This window comes from Olea europaea, chromosome 12 (genome assembly GCF_002742605.1).
Source record: "Olea europaea var. sylvestris chromosome 12, O_europaea_v1, whole genome shotgun sequence".
NCBI classification, from domain to species: domain Eukaryota; kingdom Viridiplantae; phylum Streptophyta; class Magnoliopsida; order Lamiales; family Oleaceae; genus Olea; species Olea europaea.
In genome coordinates this window covers 10,796,495-10,822,344 of record NC_036248.1, presented here as the reverse complement: position 1 = coordinate 10,822,344, position 25,850 = coordinate 10,796,495, and the positions used below count along the sequence as shown (strand labels likewise).

The 25,850-nt window shown below is 32.6% G+C and overlaps 2 protein-coding genes and 1 non-coding gene across 7 annotated transcripts; all 3 read left to right on the top strand.

The window, feature by feature from the left end:
- Positions 1-9,683: 9,683 nt before the first annotated feature.
- Positions 9,684-14,833, top strand: LOC111405592 (protein FAR1-RELATED SEQUENCE 5-like). 5 transcript variants are annotated; one of them, XR_002704824.1, is made up of 7 exons: positions 9,684-9,858; positions 10,987-13,350; positions 13,440-13,592; positions 13,694-13,753; positions 13,854-14,158; positions 14,350-14,474; positions 14,578-14,833. XR_002704824.1 is itself a non-coding variant. In XM_023034542.1 (5 exons), the coding sequence occupies exons 2-5, from the start codon at positions 10,996-10,998 to the stop codon at positions 13,932-13,934; spliced, it is 2,649 nt and encodes an 882-aa protein (XP_022890310.1). In that variant the 5' UTR covers positions 9,684-9,858; positions 10,987-10,995; the 3' UTR covers positions 13,935-14,833. The 5 variants fall into 5 exon arrangements, 1 of the variants encoding a protein (XP_022890310.1); XR_002704821.1 differs by having other exon boundaries at positions 14,350-14,833; XR_002704822.1 differs by having other exon boundaries at positions 14,245-14,833.
- Positions 14,834-16,082: 1,249 nt separating this feature from the next.
- On the top strand, positions 16,083-20,365 carry LOC111405593 (protein IQ-DOMAIN 14-like). The gene is made up of 4 exons (XM_023034544.1): positions 16,083-16,913; positions 18,548-18,748; positions 19,171-19,239; positions 19,361-20,365. The coding sequence occupies exons 1-4, from the start codon at positions 16,542-16,544 to the stop codon at positions 20,105-20,107; spliced, it is 1,389 nt and encodes a 462-aa protein (XP_022890312.1). The 5' UTR covers positions 16,083-16,541; the 3' UTR covers positions 20,108-20,365.
- A 3,074-nt stretch (positions 20,366-23,439) lies between these two features.
- TRNAV-AAC lies at positions 23,440-23,513 on the top strand. Its single transcript has one exon. It is a non-coding gene; the product is annotated as a tRNA-Val (tRNA).
- Positions 23,514-25,850: the final 2,337 nt, after the last annotated feature.

The window sequence follows — 25,850 nt, the reverse complement described above, 5'->3', positions numbered from 1 at the left end:
GTTTAGACAAGAAAAACACAAAAGGCAAAGAGAAGACATATACTGCTGAAGTCTCCCTAACTACAACAAATGTAAAAATGTCTCTTTTTCAAATAACAGACGAAGTTATTCAACCAATTTCAGAAGCGAAAAAGAAGTTTCTTCACAAAACCTATAAAACGAACGACGAACCAACTCCAGAAACTTGAAAATCACTGTATTACTTTTTGTACTTTTTTATCGGTTGACAGTAATAGTGTAAACAAAATCAACGTCGTCTGCTTTTGGAGTGCAATACTAAATAATAGGTTCCCAGCAAAAATACTGTCAACTAAAAATAGTTTGCTATTTTGAAATGAAGAAGTAAGTTGCTTGCAAACTCTTTTTATTCAGTGTAAATATTGTAATTTACCATCTTGTGTTAATATATAACAATCTTTGTAGTTTTATTTTGTTAAACAGCACTTCAACAACTTATTAAATTTTGCAACTTCTTTGTGTTTGAAGACCACACAGATGCTTATCAGTTTTGTTTATCAATTTTTTATTCAATCACTAAATTTATAAAACATTAAATAACCAACAAATATTCAACCATTAAATCGTAATCCACCACATTTTGCTAATCTATAATACTTTTGTATTTTTATCAAACAACACTTCAAATTTAAAAATTACACAGATGCTTTATAAATTTTCCTTAAGATTTTTTTATTCGATAACTAAATTTATACAACATTAAAAATACGTTAAGAATACTTAAGTCTAATGCATAAGTATAATAATAACTAAACTAATTAAAATAAATTATGTTCAAATTAAATTTACATTTACTTATATTACGTTTTTCGTGTGATAGCAAAAAATTCAAGTTAAAACCTAGCCATGTTAACTATAATTTTATTTTAGAGGTGTTCTTTCGTTTAACATTAAAAAATAATCAAACATATAGCAACTTCGCGTTACGCGGAGTGTTCATTGGGACACTCCGCGATGGAGTATTCCACAAAGACACTCCGCACAGATTGCTTCCCAGGGACACTCCGCGCTGGGCGCAGTGCTTTAACAGTGGAGCATTCCGCGCTGCCCAAAGTACCTCAAACAACAATCATTAAAAAAAAAATTTGATTAAATTTTTACAACATTTAAATACATTAAGAACACTTAATTCTTAGTACAATATTAATTATATAAATTCAAAAAAATTATATTAAAATTAAATTTGCATTTACATCCAAACAATCCGCGCTACCCGAAATGCTTCAGACAATAATATATTAAAAAAAAATTGATTAAATTTTTACAACATTAAATATATTAAGAACACTTAATTCTAAATACAATATTAATTATATCAATTTAAATAAAACTCTATTAAAATTAAATTTGCATTTACACGTTACAACTACCAACATTTACTCACCAACATCTATAAAGTATAAAAACTATCTATCCACATTTAACCATTTAACTATTCTCTTTTTAGCAAACACATTAAATACATTAAGACCACATAATTGCAACGTATAAATACAATATAATTTAAATTAATTAAAATGAACTGTATTAAAATTAAATTTACATTTACATTACATTTGTCTCAAATGCCTATTTACCAACATTTATCTACAAATGTCTATCTATCAATATTCAAAAGTATATCAAACTATGTATCTACGTTCAAAAAATTATATAAAATTTATCCATCACATTAAACCAATAATTTTTTTTTTCAATTAATCATATACAACGATACACATTTCAATTACTAACATTTACTCATCAATATTTATTCACTAATGTCCACCTACGAACATTAAAAATGCTATCTACACATTTACTCATTCAATTATTTAAGTATTCTTTTTTTGGCAACTACCACATACAACCACTTAAATACTGCACTACCAACATTTACTTACCAAATATTTATATACTCACGTCTATCCCTGGCATTTAAAATTGTATATAAAACTATCTACCCACGTTCAACCATTTAAGTATTCTGTTTTTCACAAGCATTTTATTTCTAGATTTGTTAAGCGTCCAAAACTGAAGTTCGCCACCGTAGCAGCCGCGTAATCAACAACTGAAAAAGGTAATCTTTACAAAAATGTCTGATGAAAATAAATTTAGAATTTATTTATCATATAAAAAATATGTGCTTTAGCCAATATATTACATTGAAGAAATTATGCAACACGAAAAATGATTTTTATAGAATACTGCTCAAATCTTTTCAAATTGAAACCTCACTAACAAAAAAATGCCTCGCAAAAGCTAAGAAACAAATGATAAGCCAACTTCACAAACTTTAAAAGCAGTGAATTAGTTTTCTACTTTTGAATTAGTTGATTGCTTTTGGAGTGCAATACTGAACAATAAATTTCCTAGCAAGAATATGTCAACTAATAATAGTTTGTTACTTTAGAAACTTAAGAAGTTTCAATGTATAATCTTTCATCTTGTGGGAACCATCTTTATATTTTTGTAAAATTATATTTTGCAGCTTTGACTATAAAAATACTTCTTCACTCAATGACTGAATTTATAAAACATTAAATAAAAAACAAAATAAATTTCAACCATTAAATACGTACTCTACTACTTTTGCTAATGTATAACAATTTATTCAATTTTACAGATTCTTTCTATCTTTATAAATTTTATTTACCAATTAGTAATTTTTTATGCGATGACTAAATATACACAATTTTAAAAACATTAAAAACACTTCGTTCTAATGCATAAATACTTAATTAAATGAATGGAAATAAACTATATTCAAATTCAATTTGCATTTACACATTCGAACTACTAACATTTACTCCTCCCACATTTGAACTACCAACATTTACTCACCCCACATTTCAAATACTAACATTTACTCACCAACATCTATCCTTTGTCCATTTATATAAACATTCGAACTACTACTCACCTTTAACCATTTTCGTTTTAGCAAGCATTTTGCAAACTTCCTGCCTAATCAAGCTTCCCACGTGACCATCTACAGCAAAAAGGTAACCTTCATGTCATAAAAATAAATTTAAAATCTATTTATGAATACTATTATGTTCTTCAAATTTTTTGCAATTCAAGCTTAAATCTGTAGTGTCGAGTTCTTCATGTCATAAAAATAAATTTAAAATCTATTTATGAATACTATTATGTTCTTCAAATTTTTTGCAATTCAAGCTTAAATCTGTAGTGTCGAGTTCTTCATGTCATAAAAATAAATTTAAAATCTATTTATGAATACTATTATGTGCTTCAAATTTTTTGCAATTCAAGCTTAAATCTGTAGTGTCGAGTTCTTCTATGATAGTTTAAGGTAGCACACTAAAATCATGTTTTACAGTAAGACGTGCCCATATTAATTTTTTTTTTTACGTCGAAGTGTAGCACTCTGCGCTGCGCAGAGTTTGTGCGGAGCCAACACTTCGCACAGCACTGAGTGTTGGGGCGAAACCCTCCGCGCTACGCGGAGTGCTAAAAGTTTAGTTTTTGTTTTTTTTGACGTATTTTTGATAATTTGGGCATAAATTTTTGCTACGGTTATCAGAATCCGTTATTTTCCCTTCTAAATCGCAAATTATAGTTATTCTCTTACTTTCTATCGTTCTAAATATTTATCCTACGTCAACGTCATACACTTTTTATAAAAAAAATGATTTAAACTGTATTGAGAAAATTATCTCGCGAAAATAATAAACATTAAGAAAATAATTAATTTTTTAAGAAAAAAGACGAGTTATACGATTTTTGAACATACACGTTTGATATACGTTTAACTATTTTCGATAGTCATTTAAATCATTCGATGTGTCTATGATATAATTTTTGAAATGAGTATTGAGGGAATATAAAACATTTATGGATTCGATTATCGAACAAGCGTCGATAAATTTTTAAAGTTAGCTTGTTATTGAAATTTTTAATTTTTTAAATGACGTCTCCTTTTACACTAAAAATAATTTAAAAGTTTATCAGGAAATTTTCTAAACCACGTAAAAAAAATTATTAGATTCTTTACAAAATTAATTTTGTAGTAGTAGTAATATATTAATTAAGTTGAAAAATTAATTTAGTCCCTTTTGGATATAAAATTTAGATTTTTCCAATTTATCACTTCAAAAAAATAAAAATTCAACAAAATTAACATGATGTATTTTCTGAGATCAACTAACACACCTAATGTGGAAAATTTCATTTGTCTATTAACACTAGAAAAACTTCTTGTTTAACTAATTAATTTTTTACTTAACATAATCCTCAATTACATTATACCATTGTTTTTGTCTGCATAATTCACGCAATTATTAGAAAGCTTTTGACAAGCATACGTATCTTCATTTTAATTTATTAAGATGATACATATTAATTAATGACCATTTTGTCTAAAAATGAAAATAATGAACTCAATCAAAATTCTCGTTTTTCTTTATTTTATACATGTTTATGGTTGAAACTATCATTACTCATCATTATTGACTTATTCCAATTTCATAAATTCTTGTATAATATTTTCTTCAAATATATTGAGTAATTATTAAAGTTCACAAATTTTATTTATTTTAATTGTATATTAATCATAATGCAAATTATATTGTTTCCATCTATATATTGTACTATTAAGTTTCAAATATGAAAATATGATAAATTTTCATAAAATTGTAACTAGTTATCCTTTCCATCACAATACATATACAGTTTCAGATCAACTACAAAAAATAATGCTTCAAGTAGTATAGATATAATCTTAAATTTATTTTTAATAAAGTTGTAGTATGTAAAATATCATTCATCATATTAAAAAAAAAATTGCCAGCTTCTAAAAAATTATGTTAGATTAGTATATGAATAAATTTGTTGACTAATGAATAATTTTTTTAATAATTTTTACAGATGTCGTTAGAATACATATTATCTCCAAATCAATGGTTCTCTGCTACGATTACTCAATTTGCAAATAATCAATATCTTAAAAATTTTGTAGAACTTATAGATGCAGACGATCAAGCTTCTTTATTGTGCAGTCAATTCCATGGATTCATTTGCGAAAATATGTATAAAAAGAAAAATGAAAAATTTAGTTGCAAATTAATACATGAGTTCATAATGAGACTTATAAATTGCGGTAAAAATAACAAAGCTTGGGTACAATTACACGATCATGTAGCCAGTTTTGGCCTGTAAGAATTTTGTCTAATAACTGGAATACCATGCCATGAAGTTACTGTTAATCTCCATTTTAGTGATACTCGACTTAGGGATGATACTTCAATAGTTCAAAGATAATTACAATGATAAGACTTTCTGAAGTATTTCATATGTGTCAAGATCAAGAAGATAAATTTAAGTTGGGATTAGTTATGTTCGTCGAATGCGTTTTACAACCAACTGGAAGACACATCGATTTCAGAACTCTTGGAATGGTCGAACAACTTAATGAGTTCCTTATGTATCCATGGGGACGTAAGGCATACTTTGTTTTATTAAATTCATTACAAGAATCACAGTTTGAAAGAGTACGAAAAATCCAACAAAATGACCAAAAGACTGTAAATATTCATTGCATGGTTATCCGCTTGCATTCCAGGTATTTTTCGTTCATTTTTTCCCCATTACATATAATTTAATCATATAAAAACTTTAATATTTCTTTTTACTTATATTTCAGTACTGGATATATGAAGCTTTTCCTCAAATTGGACGACAATTCGGTTATCGTATTCGTACAAGCTTAAAATGTCGACGAATGCATAAATGACAGCCTCAAATAGTATTAATGGAACATGTTATTAGACAATTTTTGGCGCTTAAGAGGTATGTTTATTTCAATATACAATTAAATATATATTTAATTCTTTATAAATAAATTTTAAAAAATACATCTGATATTTTATTACAATTATAGATTACAGTAATTACAACGCTAAATCCCAGTGAAGCAGAATTGTAAACATTCTGGTATACAAATATTTTGCTACCAATTGACAACCAACATCATACACTAGACAACATTGTTAATGGTGAATTGGACAATGTAACACAACAAATTACAGTAGATAACATACATACACAAGAAAGAACTATCCACACTTCAGATGGAATTGAATCTACTTTTTTTGGTAACTCAAACTATGTAACTAAACAAGATATGGAATAGATGTTCAATATACACAGACAAGATGTCTTTGGTTTCTACAATAGCTTAAAAACACAGATGATTCAAGAATCAATAAAGCAAGAAGCTCGGTATCATACAATTCTTGAAAAGCAAGAAGCTTTCTGTCAAACAATTATTGACAATTAGAAACAATTTTTTGAACATCAGCAAAAAGACCAACAAGACTACTTCAGGGCATACGATCACACATGGAAACAATTGTAGCCTTTGTAAAACGAGAAATGCCTCCTCATATGAGTCCAGTTGAATTCGAAATTCATTCAACATTTGAACATATAGAAAACGTTGAAAGATCGACGAAAGAAAAAAAAAAGGTAAGCAAAAATAGACATAATCTCCATCGACAATGCCAACTAATATTTTAGAAGACTATAACATCGACAGATACAAAAACATTAGAGAATGAATATCACAAAATCCATCAGAGTAAGATAACTTAAATATTCTAAGATAACTTAAATATTCTAATTTGTCTTTTACTTATTTGACGACAATTTAATTTTTTCTTGTACAGCATATACTGAAAAGATGAAATCAACAATCTATACGGAAGACAGTCACTGATAAATATAATAAATCAAACGAAAGATATAAATATTGTGGTAAGTCAACTTTAGTAATTATAATTAATTTTATTCCATTGTTAATATATCTAATTTACAATTTTTTTACTAGCATATTGATATAGAATTAAAGCTGTTTAGAAGACTTATTCACGATGGATCTCCCCTGCTTTCTAAAAAATATATAATCATGGATCTTAGATTCGAGAATGAATATGTTCATTGGTATACAATTATAAAAAGAGGAGAGGACTATTCTACAAGTAATTTCAATGCATTACAACAGTATATAAAAAGAGAATTACCTGTATTTGCTCGTCCGTGGATAACATACAACTATTTATTGATTCCATCCGCATATCCAAACAACATTTGGTTTCTTTTTCTCGTCGACTTTCAAAAGTGGAAATTTCATGTATATGATTGCAGCCACAACATTCATGCACCGGACACAATGAAATTACGTGCAGAATCAGTTTTGATTGTAGTACAATCATTATTGATATCTACAGACATTTTTTTGGGCAAACAAGTTTAAGAAAACATAGAAATAAACATATGAAATTGAAAATCATACCGTATCTACCTTGTCAAAATAATGGATAAGCACGTCAACAATTTACTGTAATATTTAATTTTCTATTTAATTTTATTTTACATTTACAATATTAACATAAACTAACTTCAAATTATTTTTTCTATAGGCCAAATTCTGGAGTTTTCCTTCTCAAATACATTGAATGCTTCGTTTTCGGATATCCATTAGAAGCAGTTTCACCAAAGAAGATACGTTTATACGGACGAAAGATTGTCATAGATATCTGTCACAATAAATATTTTTTACATCCATGTTTATCCTAACCATAACAAATTATGAAAATTCAGTAAGATTCCTTTATCAAAATTCAATCTATAATCTTATATTCATAGATTCAAAATTACTTATTTTACATGTTTTTATACATTGGAATAAATGTAGGTTCTTCGACGGCAAATATGAGACATTAAATTTGTTCCAATTTCAAGTTTTATGAAATGGGAAATGGAATGAGGAAAAGCCTCAATGTTGGTTCTTTCGAACATAGTCAATATCAAACTTGAAAATTCAGCCCCACCTAACTATTATTCTATTAGCTAGATGCATCTGGTATTAGAAGTTAAATGAACTCAGTAAGCTGATAATCCACGTATACTTTAACAGTAGTTGATGTATCTTCATTTATTAATTTTGTATTCTAAATGTTCAATTTCAATATCTATTATAGTGGTTTTGAATTTGAAGGAGTAAATACTTTTGTTGTTTAAGTCTGTAACATGGTGCTGAAGTTACTTTTATCTTGCTGAATGAAGTTTAATTCTTAAAACAAGGTTAGTGTTGTTTAATTTAACATTAACTGTGTTTTTGAATGTCACTACCCACTTCACCACTATTTTATGTATTTTTGTAATATAGACAAGCTAAAGATGTTGTAAAAGTTATAAAGAATACTTGGGAAGCAAAGATTCCAACACACAATTGTTTACAGTACTCGTAAGTACTTATAGGGTATATAATTTTTTTGCTTGTTTTGATGGATCTCTTTTAGTTGCGGTGGATTATATATGTCCCCCTGACCACTTGCTTTGAAGCATTGATAAGACTTTGTTTTTTGTCGGATTCATAGCTTCTTGAGATGTTGATGAATAATATTGGAAAACATGTTTATTATCAGGTTATAGGCACGGTCACGAATGGGTATTCTTCCTATATTTGTAATGGTAGTTAAGAAAAAGGTAGAAATTATTTTTCATGTCTTATTCTCAGTCATTTATTGATTAAATTTACAGAAGTAATTTTTTATCACTGTTCGTACAGCCTGATATTTGTGTAAAGAAAATGATATTTCTCTTCTTAGATGCAACTCAAACATCTATGGTGGGAATTCTTGGGAGGTTTCCTCAATATTATGTTTATTGTGAATTGGTGGTAAGTATAGAGCAAACTATATATTAATTGCAAGTTTTTAAAAATTTAAATCAAAGTCCATATTGAGCAAATGTTGTTTTAGGCTTTGAGCCATTTTTGTCCTACTCTTCTAGATATCGCTTGTCCATATAATTGAATTCTGTCAATCCTGTTTCTCTAGGCAGTGGTAATCATATAATTGGTTGATTCCTGGTGCTATTTATTACTGAAGTGATTAGGTCTTCCATCTTCGAATCTGATGAATGTGCAATCACAGTCTTTTCGTCAGTGTAGAATACTTTTCCTTGGCTGATGAAAGGGCTATTGGCATTGAACTTATTCTTTATTTATTGTTGCATCAGCTGATGGTTGTCTCCTTTAGTTCTGATATAAGTGGCATGTAAATATTTAACTTTCAACATTGTACCAATTATTATTTTCAAAAAATATTAGATGTAGTATATAAGTGCTAAATGGTGCCTCTTGTTTTTTCTCAATTTGTGCCTTACTTCTAGATCTCCATTTCCATCCAACTAAAACATACACTTTCAAAAGGATAACAGAAACAACAAAAAAGAACCCAATTTTTATGAATATAAAAACATATCTTTGTTCAATAGTTTCCTAATTAAAAACTTGTTCATTACTACTCCAGCGTTGAACATAATTTACTTTATACAATTATTAACATTCAAAATGCTAATATAACCCTTCATATAATACAATTCGTGCATTGCACGGAGCCTAAACTAGTATAATAAAAAGTATGCTACCGGTGTAAAAATACTGTTTTTAAATGAACAGTTGAAATATTAACTTAAGATGAAAAATCGGTAACTTCGAAAATTTATAGAAAGATGTGCTCGTTGAATAACCCCTGGTTGTCCAGGGGGTCGTGCTTTAGCCTAAATGGTAAGAATGTATGTTGTTCCTTTTTATTGCAATTACACCCCCAATCTTTTTAAAATTTTAGCAAGGCCCCAACTTCTCCATCCCATTAATTGTTAATCCAGAAACTGGACTTCCAAATCGATATTGCTTTTGTCGAAAAAATCAAAAGAAAAAACAGAAGCAACGCGCATACAATTCTTGAATAGAAGCAGAGCCGTGAAAAAGTGAAAGATAACCCAGCCCTTTCAGCCGATTGGAAACCCTATTTTTGGTCAAAATCTACTCAGGTATATTTATTTCTCTAAATTCTTCTGTTGCGTTCTAATTTAAAGTTACGGTAAAATTCTAGAACTAAGCAAGCTTAGTTTTTATCGATGGGCCGTAAAAATTCGGGGGTCAGAGCGTTAATCAGAGAAAAGGGACCCTTTTGCGGGTAATGATTGGCTGTTCTATGTGTTGTATGGATTAGTGAAGCTTTAATTGTAATTGATGAAGTGGAGGTTTCTCATCGATGCAAGTTTATCTAATTCGTTGAATAAGTAAGAGAGATTGTTATGTTGCTTAGAAGAAGAACATCTAATTGGTTTACGCATGGGAAAAGCCGACGGATCGAGTTTGTGGGTTCTATTTTGATGTTGGTCTAGGATACTTTAATGGATCTCAATCCTCCTTGGTGGGTAATTCAAGGAACCGTAGGCCTTCATTTTCGACAAACAAGCTGAAAGGATAATTCTTTGATACTTTTACTCTAAAAATGTAGGGATTAAATAGCATGTTGGCTTACAAAGTAAAATAAGAAACTTCTAAATTTTAAAGAACTGAATGGCTCCCATGTGAGAGTCTTATTTAGTTGATTGTGAAAGAAAATTAATGTTGAATGATAGCCTTCCCATTTCAAGCCCATATCCGAAATAATAGCACTTCCCAAGAAAAAGGTACTCCTGTCTTATGGAGTCCTAATTGGAATTACAGCCAAGAGAAATTCACCAATTAATCCTTGTCTTATAAAATCACTAACAACTTCTTCCCTCATAAGATCATACTTGTCGCCAAGGAAGAAATTTGGAAATTATGCCTTGAATTCTCCATATCTTCCCAAGTGGCATGTGATAGGGATAAATTCTTCCAATGCAACAAAATCTCTCCTTTACTACGTTGTCTCCTAGCATCCGATGTTGCTTAGGGTAGTGGGTGGATACTTTCTTCCTCCTAATTTGTGGCAAGAATGACTCTATTAATCCATATCTTCACCTATTTTATAAGCATGGATGTGAAAACGTGCCTGTAAGGCTCGTGAAGTTTTATTGAGAATGATTGTGCAATAGGAAACACATACTGCGATATCCAAGGGTTTTGATAATTGGAATATTGTGTAATCCATGATTTTTATTTGTTATTGTGTTTTCTTCTTGTAGGGAAAGTTTATGGATAGCGATGATTGTGAGCTTGTTATTACCCATGAAGGTCCTGGGGATATCAGGAATTCGAATAATTTGGACTTGAACGTGGAACATGATGCCCGTAGCCCAAAGTTGTTAGACGTTAATTCAGTTCAGTTGAGTAATTCAGCGGAACATGAATTGCTCAAACTTGGTGCAGAGTTTGAATCAGATGAGGAAGCATATAGTTTTTATACCAAGTATGCTGAGTTGGTAGGTTTTAGCGTTAGGAAGGACTGGGTTAATAGGAGTAAAGTACATGGTCGAGTGATGTCCAGAAAGTTCACCTGTTCAAGACAAGGTTATCGTAAGAAAGATAAGCGGGATGCTAATGTGAAGAAGCACCGGAAGGAAACAAGAACTGGTTGTTTGGCGCATATGGTGGTAACCCGTCAACCTAATGGTAAATATCAAGTTACACATTTTGAAGCAGAGCACAACCATGAGGATGTAAACCTAAGTGAAGCTCAGAAATTGCTGGAATTACAATTACCAGGAAAAGTGGAATCTACTGAAGTTTCTGAAACTGACTCAAAGAAGAATTCCGAGATACAATCAAAATTATATTTTCAACTGTTGGGTATACAATTTTGCACCCCAGAGAATCATGAATGCCTTCAAATAGGTGATGAAATTTATCTTAAATCTGGACGGACAAGAGATTTGAAGGAGGGAGAGGCAGGGCGTCTTTTGTATTATTTCCAGAGGCAACATTTTGAAAACCCCTCATTCTTTTATTCAGTACAACTTGATATCGAGGATAAGATAAGCAACATATTTTGGGCCGACGACAATATGATTCTAGAATATGGTCATTTTGGCGATGTGGTTTGTCTTGATACATCAGCCACAAGAAATGTAGATTCTCGTCCATTTGTGCAGTTCACTGGACTGAATCATCATAGACAGGTACTGATATTTGGTGCCGCCTTCTTATACGATGAAACTGTCGATTCTTTTAAGTGGCTGTTTCGAACTTTTGTTGAGGCAATGTCGGGTAAAAAACCAAGATTCATTCTCACAGATCAAGATGCTGCAATTGTCCAAGCTATTCATTCAGTTTTACAAGAAACAAGCCACTGTATATGTGCATGGCAGATGTATCGAATTGCACTTAAACATCTTCATCACGCCATAATGGAATATGACTCTTTTGCCAAAGATTTTAGAAGTTGCATATTTTGTCATGAGCACGAAGAAGATTTCATCAATGCCTGGGATTGCATGTTGGAGAAACATGGACTGCGCCAAAATGCGTGGTTGAGATGGATGTTCAGAGAGAAAGAAAAATGGGCTATAGCATATGGTAGAAATACCTTCTTCGTTGAAAAAAATGGCACACATCTAGTTGAGCAGATGTCTGATAACTTGAGAAACTACTTGGGCTCTGATGTTGACGTGCTTCAGTTTTTCAAGCATTTTGAGAGCATGGTAAATGAACAAAGGTATAAAGAACTAGAATCGACATTTGACATGGCAAGAAATGCTCCAATGTTGATGGCTAATGCAGTCTTGTTAAAGCATCCAAGCAATGTTTATACACCCAAGGCATTTGCTGTTTTTCAACGAGAATATGAGAAGTGTTTAAACGTCGTTGTTAACAAGTGCACTAACCGTGATTCAAGATTTGAGTATAAACTAAAAACTTATGGGAAGTCTAAAGAATGCTCAGTTGTATATAATTCTCTTGATCATACGGTTACTTGCAATTGTATGAAGTTTGAACATGTTGGTTTTCTTTGTAGCCATGCCCTCAAAGTGCTTGATCATCAAAATATAAAGGTGGTCCCATTCCACTACATCCTGAAGAGATGGACAAAAGATGCAAGAATTGAAAGCATCATAGAAAATTATGGTTTTCCTGAGGAAGACAACAAAAAGTTAATTGCCACTCGGTACAGAGATATTGGTCGCAAGATTCTTAAAATATCGGCAAGAGCTGCTGTATCTGACTCAGCATTTGAATTCGCTGCAAGACAACTCAATGAAGTAGTGCAAGGTGTTGAAAGAATCTTGAATTTTAAACCCTACGAGGAAGCTAAAGATACAACTACAAGCGGTGGAGGTGCTTGTGCTTCTGAAGATGAAATGGCCGACATGGGTCTTGATAAAAGTGAATTTGAGGTTCAGGATGTTGGTGTCCTGAGAGGGGCAGCTGAAACAGAAAGTATCGTCCCAGGTAGAGATCAATTAAATCATTGTGATGAAGCAATTCCCAGTAGAAGTGGGGGTCTAAGCATGCATCCATCTCCACCAGAGACTGTTTTATCAGTTGCATGTGTTCCTTCAATATACATTTCGTCCCCAAGTCCGAACCCGACAATGAATCCTCTTACACAGGTTAGACTTGTCGTATTAGTTTTTACCATCTTCAAGAAATGGTTGCTGCTATATTGAGAATTTGATCTTGTATTCTTTTTTATTTGTAGGGTTTATATCCTGTTGAAGCAAATCATATGGTACATAACATGTATCAAACACCAAATTTGACAATCAACCAGCAACCTAATTCTAATATGTATGAGCAGCATAACTTTTACTCTAGTCAGCAGCATTCTCCCGACCAAGTTCAATTTCTACAAGTAAGTTTTTCACCCTTAATGATCGTAAGAAACAATCACAATAAAGCATTTTAGGAATTCTTTAATTGATTATTTTTTTATGCATATATATCATTGTATAGGAATCATTGATTCGTAATCAATTCCAAGAGTCTATGTCCAATGGTACCCAGTTGAGGCAGGTAATGTGCAATATATATTTTCTAGGACCATAAATCTGCCGATACGTTAATTTCCAGAAGGAAAATTTAAAATTTGTTCCCTTTTATCATGGACTTGCAGGTTATGGATCATGACAACCAAAACCCACATTCATCTTCATTCATGGATTACAATCACAGATACAGAGCTACCGGTGTTTAATATATAAAGAGAGCAGTGGCTTTCTATCCCAACAATTTTTTTGATGAATGTATATGCTGTACAGAGTTTCTATTGCTTCCATTGTTGGATATTTTAAAAGAGTCCCTTGACAAGAGTGATTGAAGTGCAATTTTCCGTTCATGAGGTGCATTGGCACAGACTGCAATAGTAAACACATGAGGGAAATCAATTTATTCCACCAGCATGCCTGTGCGTAAAGAAAGGTATTGTTGTCTCTCTTTTCTTTTAATTGCCTCTCCTTTTTTTTATTTTTTTTGGGTTTTCTTCCCTTTTTTATTTCTTTTTGTAGTGTAGTTCATGATCTTGCAATTTGAATGTGTTTTCACTGATCTGAGCTGGAAAAAGCATCTGCTGTGGTTTTCGATCTGGTTTCTGTATGTTCTTGAAATTGCAGGGCCACAAAGTCTGCAATGATGACCAATATGTAAAGAGAATCAATGTTAGCAAATCCGTCTGAAGGCATTTTCCTCCGATCCAGAGTGCAACACGCAATTGTGCTGAAGTTGTTATGGAAACTAGGTTAGCAGGCTCAACTTGTCGTATTATGGCTTCTGCATCCGTTACTAATTTCTTATACTAGAGATGTTGTCTTCACTCATGCTCATGTGATGGTGCTCAAAAGCTGTCGATGGATCTCTCAATAGTGGCGAATGTCTTTCTAACCTTTTGAAATGTAAAAGGTTACAGGTATGAAAAAATACAAAGTAGTTTTTGGATATGTGCTTGAGGGAGTTACAGGGACACATTGGACGAAACATCGGATCCCTCAAGTTCCTTTTGAATTATGATTGGCAGTTTTTAACGAACGAGCTTGTCTAAAAGCTTAAATTAGAAAAGAACCAAGTCATATTTTGATCTATCTTCAACCCTTTCCCTGATGCGTAATTTTTGCACAATCTATATATAGGCAGATGATGGTGAGACTCAAATAATAACATTTGTTTACTTTATACTGCAGTGAATCATCTCATTTAAAAACTTAATCTATTATAAAGATGACGAAAATTACTTTTAACTGTTGGGAAATGCATGGATCCTGGAAAGCAAGATTTAAAACGTTTTGCATGTGTTATATGGCATGTTTGTGATCCCCTCTATACCTGCCCCTATATGTTATTTCGTCTCTTCGTCCTGAGTTTTTTAACCACCTAACCCCGAAAAAAAGAAAAGAAAAAAGAAACTAAAATGCCCACTTTATTGAACAGTTCTTTCTTTAATAATACGTACTATATATGCCCATGGGTTTTTGGGCCACCTAACCCTTGGCGTTGAATAAATATATAAATGGCTGAAAATGCACTTGATTTGGCTGACGGCGTGTGTGTCTGTGTGTGGCATTTTGGCTTTGAATGTGTAGACACGATCCCCTGGAAGAGATTCATGTCTAGTAATGATTATTGAAGCAAGCTATAGGGCCCAGCCACTTGGTGGGAGTGGGGGAGTTAAAGAGATAAATTTGGAAACATTTATGTAAAAAATAGCTGAAGGGAGAACATTATTTGTCAAATGCTTCAAATTCACATTAGGTAAAAATTTATACACGGAAAGATTTATAAAAGATTTCTTTGGAAGGACAAAATGAAAAATGATTTCTTTTAACCTTATAGTCAAAATAGCTTTCGTCTGGTAACTTCATTTTATCCTTATTAAAATAGTTTTCATGTCGAGGTCATTTCTTTGTTCGGCCTTCAACTTTGGTTAAAAGTTTCATTTTTTACCTCCTCTTTTATTTATTTATTTATTTATTATTATTATTTTTTAACATCATTATCATTATAATATGAATAAGTACGCTCATTGATGCATTTGGAAAGGGTAAAGAATTGAATTAGACCAAACATATGGTGAGAAATAATAAATACATATATAAAAAATAAAATTTTAATCGAATCAGTGATGTGTTAATAGTATGTAAATTCTTTCAATTGTCTAATTTTTTGTGGAAGTTAATAATTTTAAGTTTTTATAACATTGGTCATCATGGTGCTAAAAATTTGTCATCTTTGAATTTAGAGCATGTTTGGGAGTGATTTTGAGAATTGATTTTTTGATCGTTAGGAGAAAAATGGGGTCAACTTATGATAGAAGAAGTCAAATATGACGACTGAAATAATGAAATAACGGTCAAAAAATCAATTTTTTGAGGAAAAAAATCACTTCCAAGCAGGTTCTTAAAATGTCGATTATATAATAATGGCAATAGGAATAATTAGCTTTAGTAACGCGATTTTATATTACAAAAGTTGTTCTTAAAAGTAGGCAACGAAATAAAAATAAATTTATTCTTACATCATAAGTGTTGCTTTGAGGTCCCACAAACTAGAGAAATAGTACAAAATAAGATTTCTCAATACAAATTGGACCAATTTCTTACCTGTCAATTGTCGTCTCCCGGGGTCCCAACTTCCACACCTCACGACCACAACGGCGGCGCGTTCCTACCAAACTTCCCCTTCTCACGAGTCTTTTCTTTTTAAACACATATACTCTCTATAGTATTCACTCTGACACTCTCTTGCTCTGTATGTATCTGTCTATCTAAAAATGCTTTCTTCAAGAAAATGTACAAACTTGCTATCATGAGACATGGGTAGGACCACCAAATGGTTCCAGTCTCTTCTGGGATCCAAAAAATCTCCCACGGCATCTTCTTCGTCGGTGGCTCCGGAGAAGAAAAAGAGTAAATGGAGACTGTTAAAGTCATCAACTAGCATTGTATACGAAAATGAAGAAAACCAATTGACAAGTCCTTATGTTGAGACATTGGACGCAAAAAAGCATGCAATAGCAGTGGCAGCGGCCACGGCGGCGGTTGCCGAGGCTGCTCTAGCAGCCGCCAAGGCGGCGGCTGAGGTAGTCAGACTGACAGGCAGGAGTAAGAGTAGAAGTGCTGCGGTGTTTGTTCGCCACCGGGAATTGGCGGCCATAAAGATTCAATCGGCTTTTCGAGCTTACCTGGTTAGGACTACAGTTATTATTTAAAACTTCATTTTTCACAATTCTTCCACAAATTCCTCATATATCAGTTTACTTAATCTGGCAAACTTTGATGTATGTCTTTGTTTTTGTCAATGTTGCTTATGTCAAAACTGCCTTATCTAAAATTTCACTCAATCTAAAAGTTAACATTTATTTATTTAGGCTCCGTTTGGTACCCATTTTTTTCAAAATATATTTTTCTCTCTTCTTTTTAACCACAGATTCTTTATTAAAATAATATTACACATAAATCAAAATTTTTCTTTATTTTTCAACCATATATTTTTCATCAATTTACTATTCTAAAATACATTTTTACATAAAAATGTGTATTAAACACCCTCTTAAATTAATATTCAACATGTCTCCGGTGCTGGATAGGACCTATTATGTTAGCTTAATGCTATTAAGCACACTAGTGTCAACTATCGATCTTGGTGTCAACTGCTTAAATAATAAATTCACTTAAATGCAATATCGCATAATTCATTTAATTGAAAGTGGCCACCTAGCTGGTGCTAGATAACATTATTCGTTATGTCACAACAATGGGCAGGCTAGGCCTATGTGGCCGGTGGCTCCTTGGCTGTGACAATCCACAATCACGAGGAATTGATTCCTCCTTATCCTTATTTATTTTATTTTTTATTTGGCCTCTCATTGCAGCATCAGAGCAACTTATCTCAAGAAAATTGAACTTTTTCTTGATATGCATTTCATGTTTATTTTTTCTTTTCACATTTGTCACCTTGCTTTTTCATCAGAAAAAAGTACTCTGCTGACACGTTATAATGGTAAAGGTAATTTAAGATTCTTTATTCAGACACAAATTAGTACCTTCTTGAATTAGATAAGACTTAAAACTTAAAAGCTTGACACATACACAATTTTCTTCGGGAGGCGAAACGACTTGAAACCACCTCATCTAAAAATTTGGAGAAACACATTTAGTTATTTAAATTTAGTCGTTGACAATTGTGAAATAAAAATTACAACTTACACTCCGTGTCTCTTGTATAGTGCCAAGTTTGTATATGCAGACAAACCCACGAAACGAGACACTTAAATCCCCTTCTTTTGCTTTAAGCGACAATTCCTCTATTTGGCCTTCAGTTTTCGACTTCTCATGGTGGGGCTAGGTTAGTGACTGTCTAGTTTCTACTACCAGTAATGCGATCGTACCATGTTACAACTTTATGTTTCTTTATAGCCAAAAAAATGATTGATAGAACAGAATCTTACTCTTTAAGTTTAATAGATTAATATTGTCTGCTATGAAGCTTTTGAAGCTGCTTGTGGTTTTAATGATCACGCATGGGCCTCTTTCCATGTAACTGAACTTATAATACCTGTTTGTGCAATAATGCTCATTTGTATTAGACTGAGAGAATGTATGGCAAAGTTTAAAAAGGTAAGTTCTAAATAAACAATTTTTCATTAATCAAAAGTGAAAGTAAGTTACTTATCTTGATAATATTTGCCAAAATTTGTGAAAAGGAAGTTACTTTTTGCTTATTTTTAAGCACACGTTGAAGGGGGAATAGCAAAATTAGGATTCATGAAGAGACACTATAGCATTTGTCATGTTTGATTATTTATTGATTTCCTTGTAGGCTAGGAGGGCCTTAAGGGCACTTAAGGCACTTGTAAAGCTTCAAGCTCTAGTTAGAGGTCGTATAGTCAGAAAGCGAAGTGCAGATATGCTCCATCGTATGCAAGCAATGGCACGAATTCAGGCTCGAGCCTGTAAACATAGAGCTTATGCTTCAGAGTCGACTAATTTGGGGAACAAGTTCTCGAACCTGCATAAACCTGTAAGATAATTTCCTTACACTTGGGTTACGCCATGAATCTCCATATCTTAGCTAGAAGCATGCTGGTATCTAAATCGTCACTTACTTGTAATAATTGTAACTTTTAAGTTACGTTCCTTTTTTTTGGCAAAACATGTTTGAGCTCTTTTAGAATTTTTTCCCTGAAGTTTTTAGTTCGAAAACTTACTTTTTGTCAAAAGGTAAATCTTTCAAAAGTCAGAGAAAAACTAAAGATGAGTTAAATGTAAATAGAGATGCCTAATTACCTATCAAGAAGGCTCCTTGACACGGTCAGTCATTTTTGTTTCCTTTTCTTATTCCAGTACATGTAAAAATAGTAATCTGTACAAAAGGGCAAATCTCTGTACTAAAATTAATTTTCTTTTTAAATCTCTCTGTTAATCGTATGAGTTTACCTGCAGAGTATTTCCAATCTCAGAAAATGTGAACAGGGATCAAATTGTGCCCAACATGATGTACTAAACCAGAAGGTAATCTCTTGAGCCCTTCGTAGATTAATCATTAATCGATAGAACATATTTATCTTGGTCTTGCTAACGCTAATGGAAAATTCGTTTTTAATGTATATCACTTCTGTCTCCTGCGTATCAGAAATTTGGTTCGAGATCGAATAGGGCCAACGGTATTAACACTGAAAACATGTGGGTAGGCTCCAATTGGTTAGATCACTGGATGGAAGAATATGCATGTAACAACCAGAAGTATTCTTCCCTTGACACCGGACCCTGGGATGATGAGAAAAATGACAAGATACTTGAGATGGATACTTGTAAGCCTCACCGAACCCCAAAGCGAACTGGCAGAGCGTTTCAGACTCCACTATATTTTCCTGTTTGGAACGAGAATGGACAGGAATCCGCAACATTTGATTCATTGTCAAGACATTCGGCAAAATCTGAAAAACGAAATCCTTGCATATCGTATGGTGATGTCCCATCCTTAAGGTCGATAAAATTCCCTCCGGAAGTGGATCCAGTGTCTTCTAGACCTGGTAGTAGTCGAAGAAGCCCTTATAGTCCTACAAGGAGTGAGTGTTCTAAAAGCTTGTTTGGTGAGTACCTGGGTCACTGGAATTACATGGCAAATACGGAATCGTCTCTGGCTAAACATAGGTCACAAAGTGCCCCGAGGCAGAGAATGCAGTACGAGGAACTACGTATGGGTAAGAAGTTTGCTCGTGATCTTTTGAATATGGACACAAATTCAGAAAAGGGATCAAACTTGTTCGCTAACTATACAAGCAAAGGTTATCCATACTCCAGCCACTTAAATAAACTAGAAAAACCTATCAAAGATCCTGCTGTAAGTTTTAGTTCCACGTATGGCTACAGATATTAGTTATGCTCATGAATCGGAGGTTTAAATTCTATTAAATATGAACATAACGTAGTCGAGTTCTTAGAAATAGACTGTTCTGGACGTCATGATTGTGCTTGGACTTGTGTTAATGTTTCCAGGAGTGTGAAAATGACTCTTACCATGTTCTTATTTCATGGATTGTCTTGTAATTATTCAGTTTGTTTCAAACAACTGTGACTGTACCATATATTTGCCATATTTTTAAGCTGTGAATTGTAAACCATTGAATTAAAATTCTTCTATGTTCTGTAAAGAGAAGATTTTCAATACGTATTATCAGTTTTGAACGAATTAAGAATAGGATAAGATTTGCTATTCGCAGTCTGTGTTTGGATCAATGGTGAATCCAAGAGAAACTTGACAGAAACCAGTCAATGTAGCAATGGAAGTAGCATTTGGATTGTAAGATGTAATGAGATCCATCAACCACCGACAGTCCCTTGAGTCTTACTTAAGGAAAATGTTAAGAGTTCGAATTTTGGGGGACGCGATAGAAAGCTGTGAGGGGTGAGCGAGCGCAAGACTTACTCAAAATGGACAATACGTAAATTAACAGTTTGGGTACAGAAATTCGGGTCGTTATAGACACCACAATCGCCATGCCATTCAGGGTTGTACAGGCAAACTGTATGTAATGAAGTTGGAACAGGCAAAGATAAATGTAGTGATGGTGGTACAATCCACCATGGCCATCCCTGGGGCCATGGTAAAGAACATGAAACTAAAGTTATCACAACAATGGCTAATACTATGTTGTTAGTGTTATTCTCCATAGGATGGCTGAATTTTCTTTTGGGATAATTTCAGCAAAGACTCCAAACTTTTAAAACACAATTAGACTTTCTCCCAATCTTTAATTTGTTGCAAATATCTCCCCAAACTTTTTGAAATGTTGCAATGGAGGCCCTCTTTGAATGGTTTCCGTACATTTCTTCGTCAGTTGATCTTGAATTTGACCATATTTTAATCAATAAAGAAAGGAGCAAAATAGTAAATATCTATTAAAATAATTAAATAAAGGGATAATTGAATAAAAAACAAAAATTAAAAAAATTAAAAGAAAAGAAAACATCTTCTTTTACCCCACCCCCACTCTCTCCACCTCACGTAGCCAACCACAAAATCACCCCACTCGTCTGTTATAATTGGCGCCAACGGAAATCGTCGAAGCCAACACCCATCGGAGATCAATAAGTTTTTGGAGAAGGTAAGTGGTCGAAAAATTTGGAGAAGTGTAGTAGGGATTTTGGTTTCATCTATGATTTCTACAACACCCCCCAACCACAAAATCACCCCAAACCAAATATCACCCCAACCTTCTGTAGGCGCCAATGAAAATCATCGAACCCAACACATACCATCAGCACGCCCACCGATGATCAATAAATTTTTGGAGAAGGTAAGTGGTCAAAAATTTGGGAGAACTGAGAAGTGCAATAGGGATTTTGGCTTAATCTATGATTTTTATAGCAACGGATTGCCATATGACCTTTCTCGAAGGAGAAATCCTAGTTTGGATTACAGTTTCAAGGGGACTAAAATTACTATGGCTTCTTACCGTTCAGAACTCCAATTCTTGGAAAATTTGTCACAAACCTACCCATTGATGCGAAAACTTGGGCAAGTCCTTTTTGAGCATGCTTTTGAAAAATGGTGAAATTGAAAAGAGGAGTGTGGTAGCTGCAGTCGACAATGACAGGCGACAGAGATAGGTAGGTGGATGGATATTAGAGTGACGATGGGTGACAATGGCTGATGGCGATGGGTTGGCAAGTTGAAGATCTACAGTTTTTTTTTTAATTCTAATTTAATTTTTAACTTATTTTAATGTAACAAATGGAAAGTTACTATTTTACCTTTTTAAAAATATTACAAATATGGTTGAAGTCAAATTTTTTGGTCAACTAACAGACATTTGGATGAAAATTGTGTGATAAGGGCCTTCGTCGCAACGTTTTGAAAGATTTAGAGTGATAGTTACAACAAATTAAAATTTTGAGAAAAGTCTACTTGCATTTTAAAAGTTTGGAGCATCTGCTGCAATTATTCCTTTCCTGTTTTGCTTTTGGATTAATTGAGGTGTGTCCATTTTTGCAATGATAAGACAATTTAGGTGGTGTTTGAGCCTTATTATTTTTAAAGAATGTATTTTGAAATAGTAGATTGATAGAGAATATGTGGTTAAAAAAGAAGGAAAGATTTTGATTTGCGTGTAATATTATTTTAATGAAAAATGTGGTTGAAAAGTAGAGAGAGAAAAATGTATTTTAAGAAAAATGAAAATCAAACACCCTCTTAATGTGAAGTATGTTTGTCTGAGTTTGGCATATAGGGTGTGTTGAACGGGTCGAGCAAAGCCACTCGACACACAATGTCAGCTGACTCGCACCAACAAAGTTGGCTCAATTCACCTACAATCTTGTCCCTTGGTAGGGCAAGTGGAGCCATCTGGCAAGCTGTTCATGGACATTTCTTTATTTTTATCAAAAATTACACTTTAATAGTTGAGTCGGCAAGTAGCTTGTCTCACTTTCCACCCCCGGTGACAATATATGTTTTGTTTAGGTCAAAATAGTGTTTGTTCATTCTATATTTTTCTTCATTGTAATGTAGATAACGAATTGTTTTTTTAGCTCGAAGAGAGTTTTTCTTTCTTTTTGAAGAAATGGTAACAACTGAATAACTTGGTTTTCCAAATTATCCTTTTTATATAAAGGAAAGAAGAAAAGATTAATCAGAAGTTTATGACCTGAAAAAGGAAAAGAAAAATATTCCAAATTTTGAACTTTATTCGATGCTAAATCTATTATACTTTTGGTACTATGATAAGATAACATTAAATTTTTACATTTATATATGAGGATATTTAAAGGGGAAAAAAAATCAAAGAACATAAAAAAATGTATTTTATTTTTACAAATGAACCAATTTGGCTAATTTATAACATTTTTGAGAAACGAGAAAAAAAGAGTAAAAGGAACATAGTTTAAATAAGTTTTGATAACGACTTTAATAGAAAGACGAGTATAGAAGGATAAAATAAGGTCACATTTTAGTTCAAGTTTTAAAAGTGAAGTCTTATCAGACATGATCCGGGTTCAAGCTTCCTTTTAATAAGGGTGATACCGTTTAATCCTCTTATTAAAAAAAATTAAAAAGCATAGAATGATAAAGTAAAAATCATTTGATGTCGAGCAACTATTGGGGTTGATGCTAGGCACGGAGCACCCCTTAGAAAAATCATGGTGCTTTTGGAAATCAGAGATTCTTAGAGACTATATAAAATTTGGACGAGAATTATTAACACATCTGGTGTCGTGGTGTAGTTGGTTATCACGTCAGTCTAACACACTGAAGGTCTCCGGTTCGAGTCCGGGCGACGCCATTGTCATTTTTATTTGCCTTTTTGTTTGTAGACTTTCAATTTTTGTTGAAACGAAAATGAAGGACCAACAGAAAAAAAAAATAAAAAAATCAATCAAATCATATCAATCAGCAAGAGAAAGGTCAAAGGCCCCAGTTGAAATAATTAACCGTCGAAGAAAGTTAAATGTCAAGATATATGCCATTAATTAAGTGGGATTAAGTTTGAATCAAAGTTGTAATTAGACCAAGTTCTGGCCCTTGTTTGATTTTGATATTTTGAAAATCACTTTTTTTAAAATTTATTTTTATCAAAAGAGAATATAATTTTACCTGTAAATTCATATACTTTCCTTCATTTTTAATTAGACATTAAAAAAGAAAATCACTTCTGAAAAATAGGAAATACTGCATGTACAGGTCACACACATTATAGGGGTGGGTGATCACCCACTCCCCATCCCCTCACTGAGCATGTGAGGGGTCCTGAAACAGGACCGTACATCATGCATTTTCCAAAATTTAAATTCAAACAGGGGAGAATTTCAAAGTTTTGCCCATCTTGTCAGATGACAATTCAATTTTCAAAACACTGGTTAAAAAGATCAGACGATTGGCCCGACAACCAGATTTTTATTTTCCTTTATTTTCAATACAATCCACCTTTAAAGGAGTATTTATCGATATTGAAATAAAAATGCAATTGCAAAACTTGTGAAGCCCCTGTTTGACAGTAGACAAATAGGGACGTAGGGATGGCAGTGAGGCGGGGCCCTGCCCCGTTTTAAAGGGGGAGGGGCGGGGGTCTGCCCCATTTCTTGCCCCGTATAATTTTTTTTTATTTTAATAAAGGTAATGTCTAAAATAAACATTCGAAAGTCGAAACAAACACTGTCCCAAAAAAAAGAACAATTGCAATTAAAATTACATTGTCATTGTACTAAAATTCATTTTTTGATTCAAAATTTGTCATTTTTCAGATTTCATGACTTCTTTCATCAACAGAAGTAGAGATCACACAAGATGGATCCTGAAAAACAAAAGAATATTGTAATCAATATCATTATAATAACTACGATTAAAATTTACATTATCTAAAAATATTCAAATTCAGCATGTAGTTTGTCTGATGAAATGTCTAGCTCGTAATTTTCTATTTTTGCATTATCAACTTCTGATGGTTTAGAGGGTTTGATTTGCACATTATCTAAAGGATGTTTTTAAAATTCAATCTCCATCACTTTGCACAACTGTAGGAGCAGGAAATATAGTAGCTATTGGAGCATTTGTTGGAGGCTTCTTCAATGAATAACTGGAACCACAACTTCATTATATATTGACCCTAATATTGATAATTCACTTCATGATTTATCAGTTGTCATCTTAATAAGGTAGTATCCTCATCCTTAGGGGGGAGGATAAAATTCTAGACAAAGGAACCAAAAATTCGAATAATAACTTAATTACAAGATTTATTTATTAACCAAATCTCACCTATAAATACTCCAAATCATGTTGACGTTATTAATGAATCAGTAAATTTATAGCATGCATAGAATGTGATAAAAATTCTCAAAAGAAAAAAGGACCAAATATTAAAGAGGTCCAATGCCATGCCTGATCTTCATCTGTACACAAAATTAAGTGATAGAATTTTATATTCATTTCCCCATGCGAATTTTAATAAATTTACATGTAAAGGGGGAGTTATGAGTATCAAAGAACAATCATACCAACACATCTGGACCTTTTATGGTTCAAGCTTTGTCTATTGATCCTCTCCTATTAGCTTTTTTAAGTTCGCATTTTCATCATTGTCAATTTTGCTCCTTTAAACTATATCGACTTGAACTTGTGATCCTTTAAATTCATTTACGAGAGGGTGTTTAATTATTTATAAATTTGCAAGTCAAGTCTTAATTTAAAGACGTTAAATACAATGAGAATTGTTTCATTTCAATCCTTATTTTGGACACTCCCACAACGACCATAACAACCACTTAGGTAAGGTAGCCTCATCCTTACAAGGAGAAGGGGCCAAGTGATCATTATAAATGAAGAAACCTAAACCTTAGGTTAGCAACACAATTAGAATTATTACATTTTATCCATGCTTTAACAACCAAAGTCTATGGTGACCCATATTTCTGACTAGATAATTTTACAGAATAAGTCCTTACTGAAAGTATTCATTCCCAGATTTTCAACTCCACAATTAGTTGGGCAAATTGAAATTCATATTTCACACCATTCATACAAAACAACTATAGTATTTTAATAGCTATAACTATAACTATACCACTAAACAAAACAAGTTTTATTTGAGATGATTTTGTCTGCCACCTGGTTTTATTTTCAT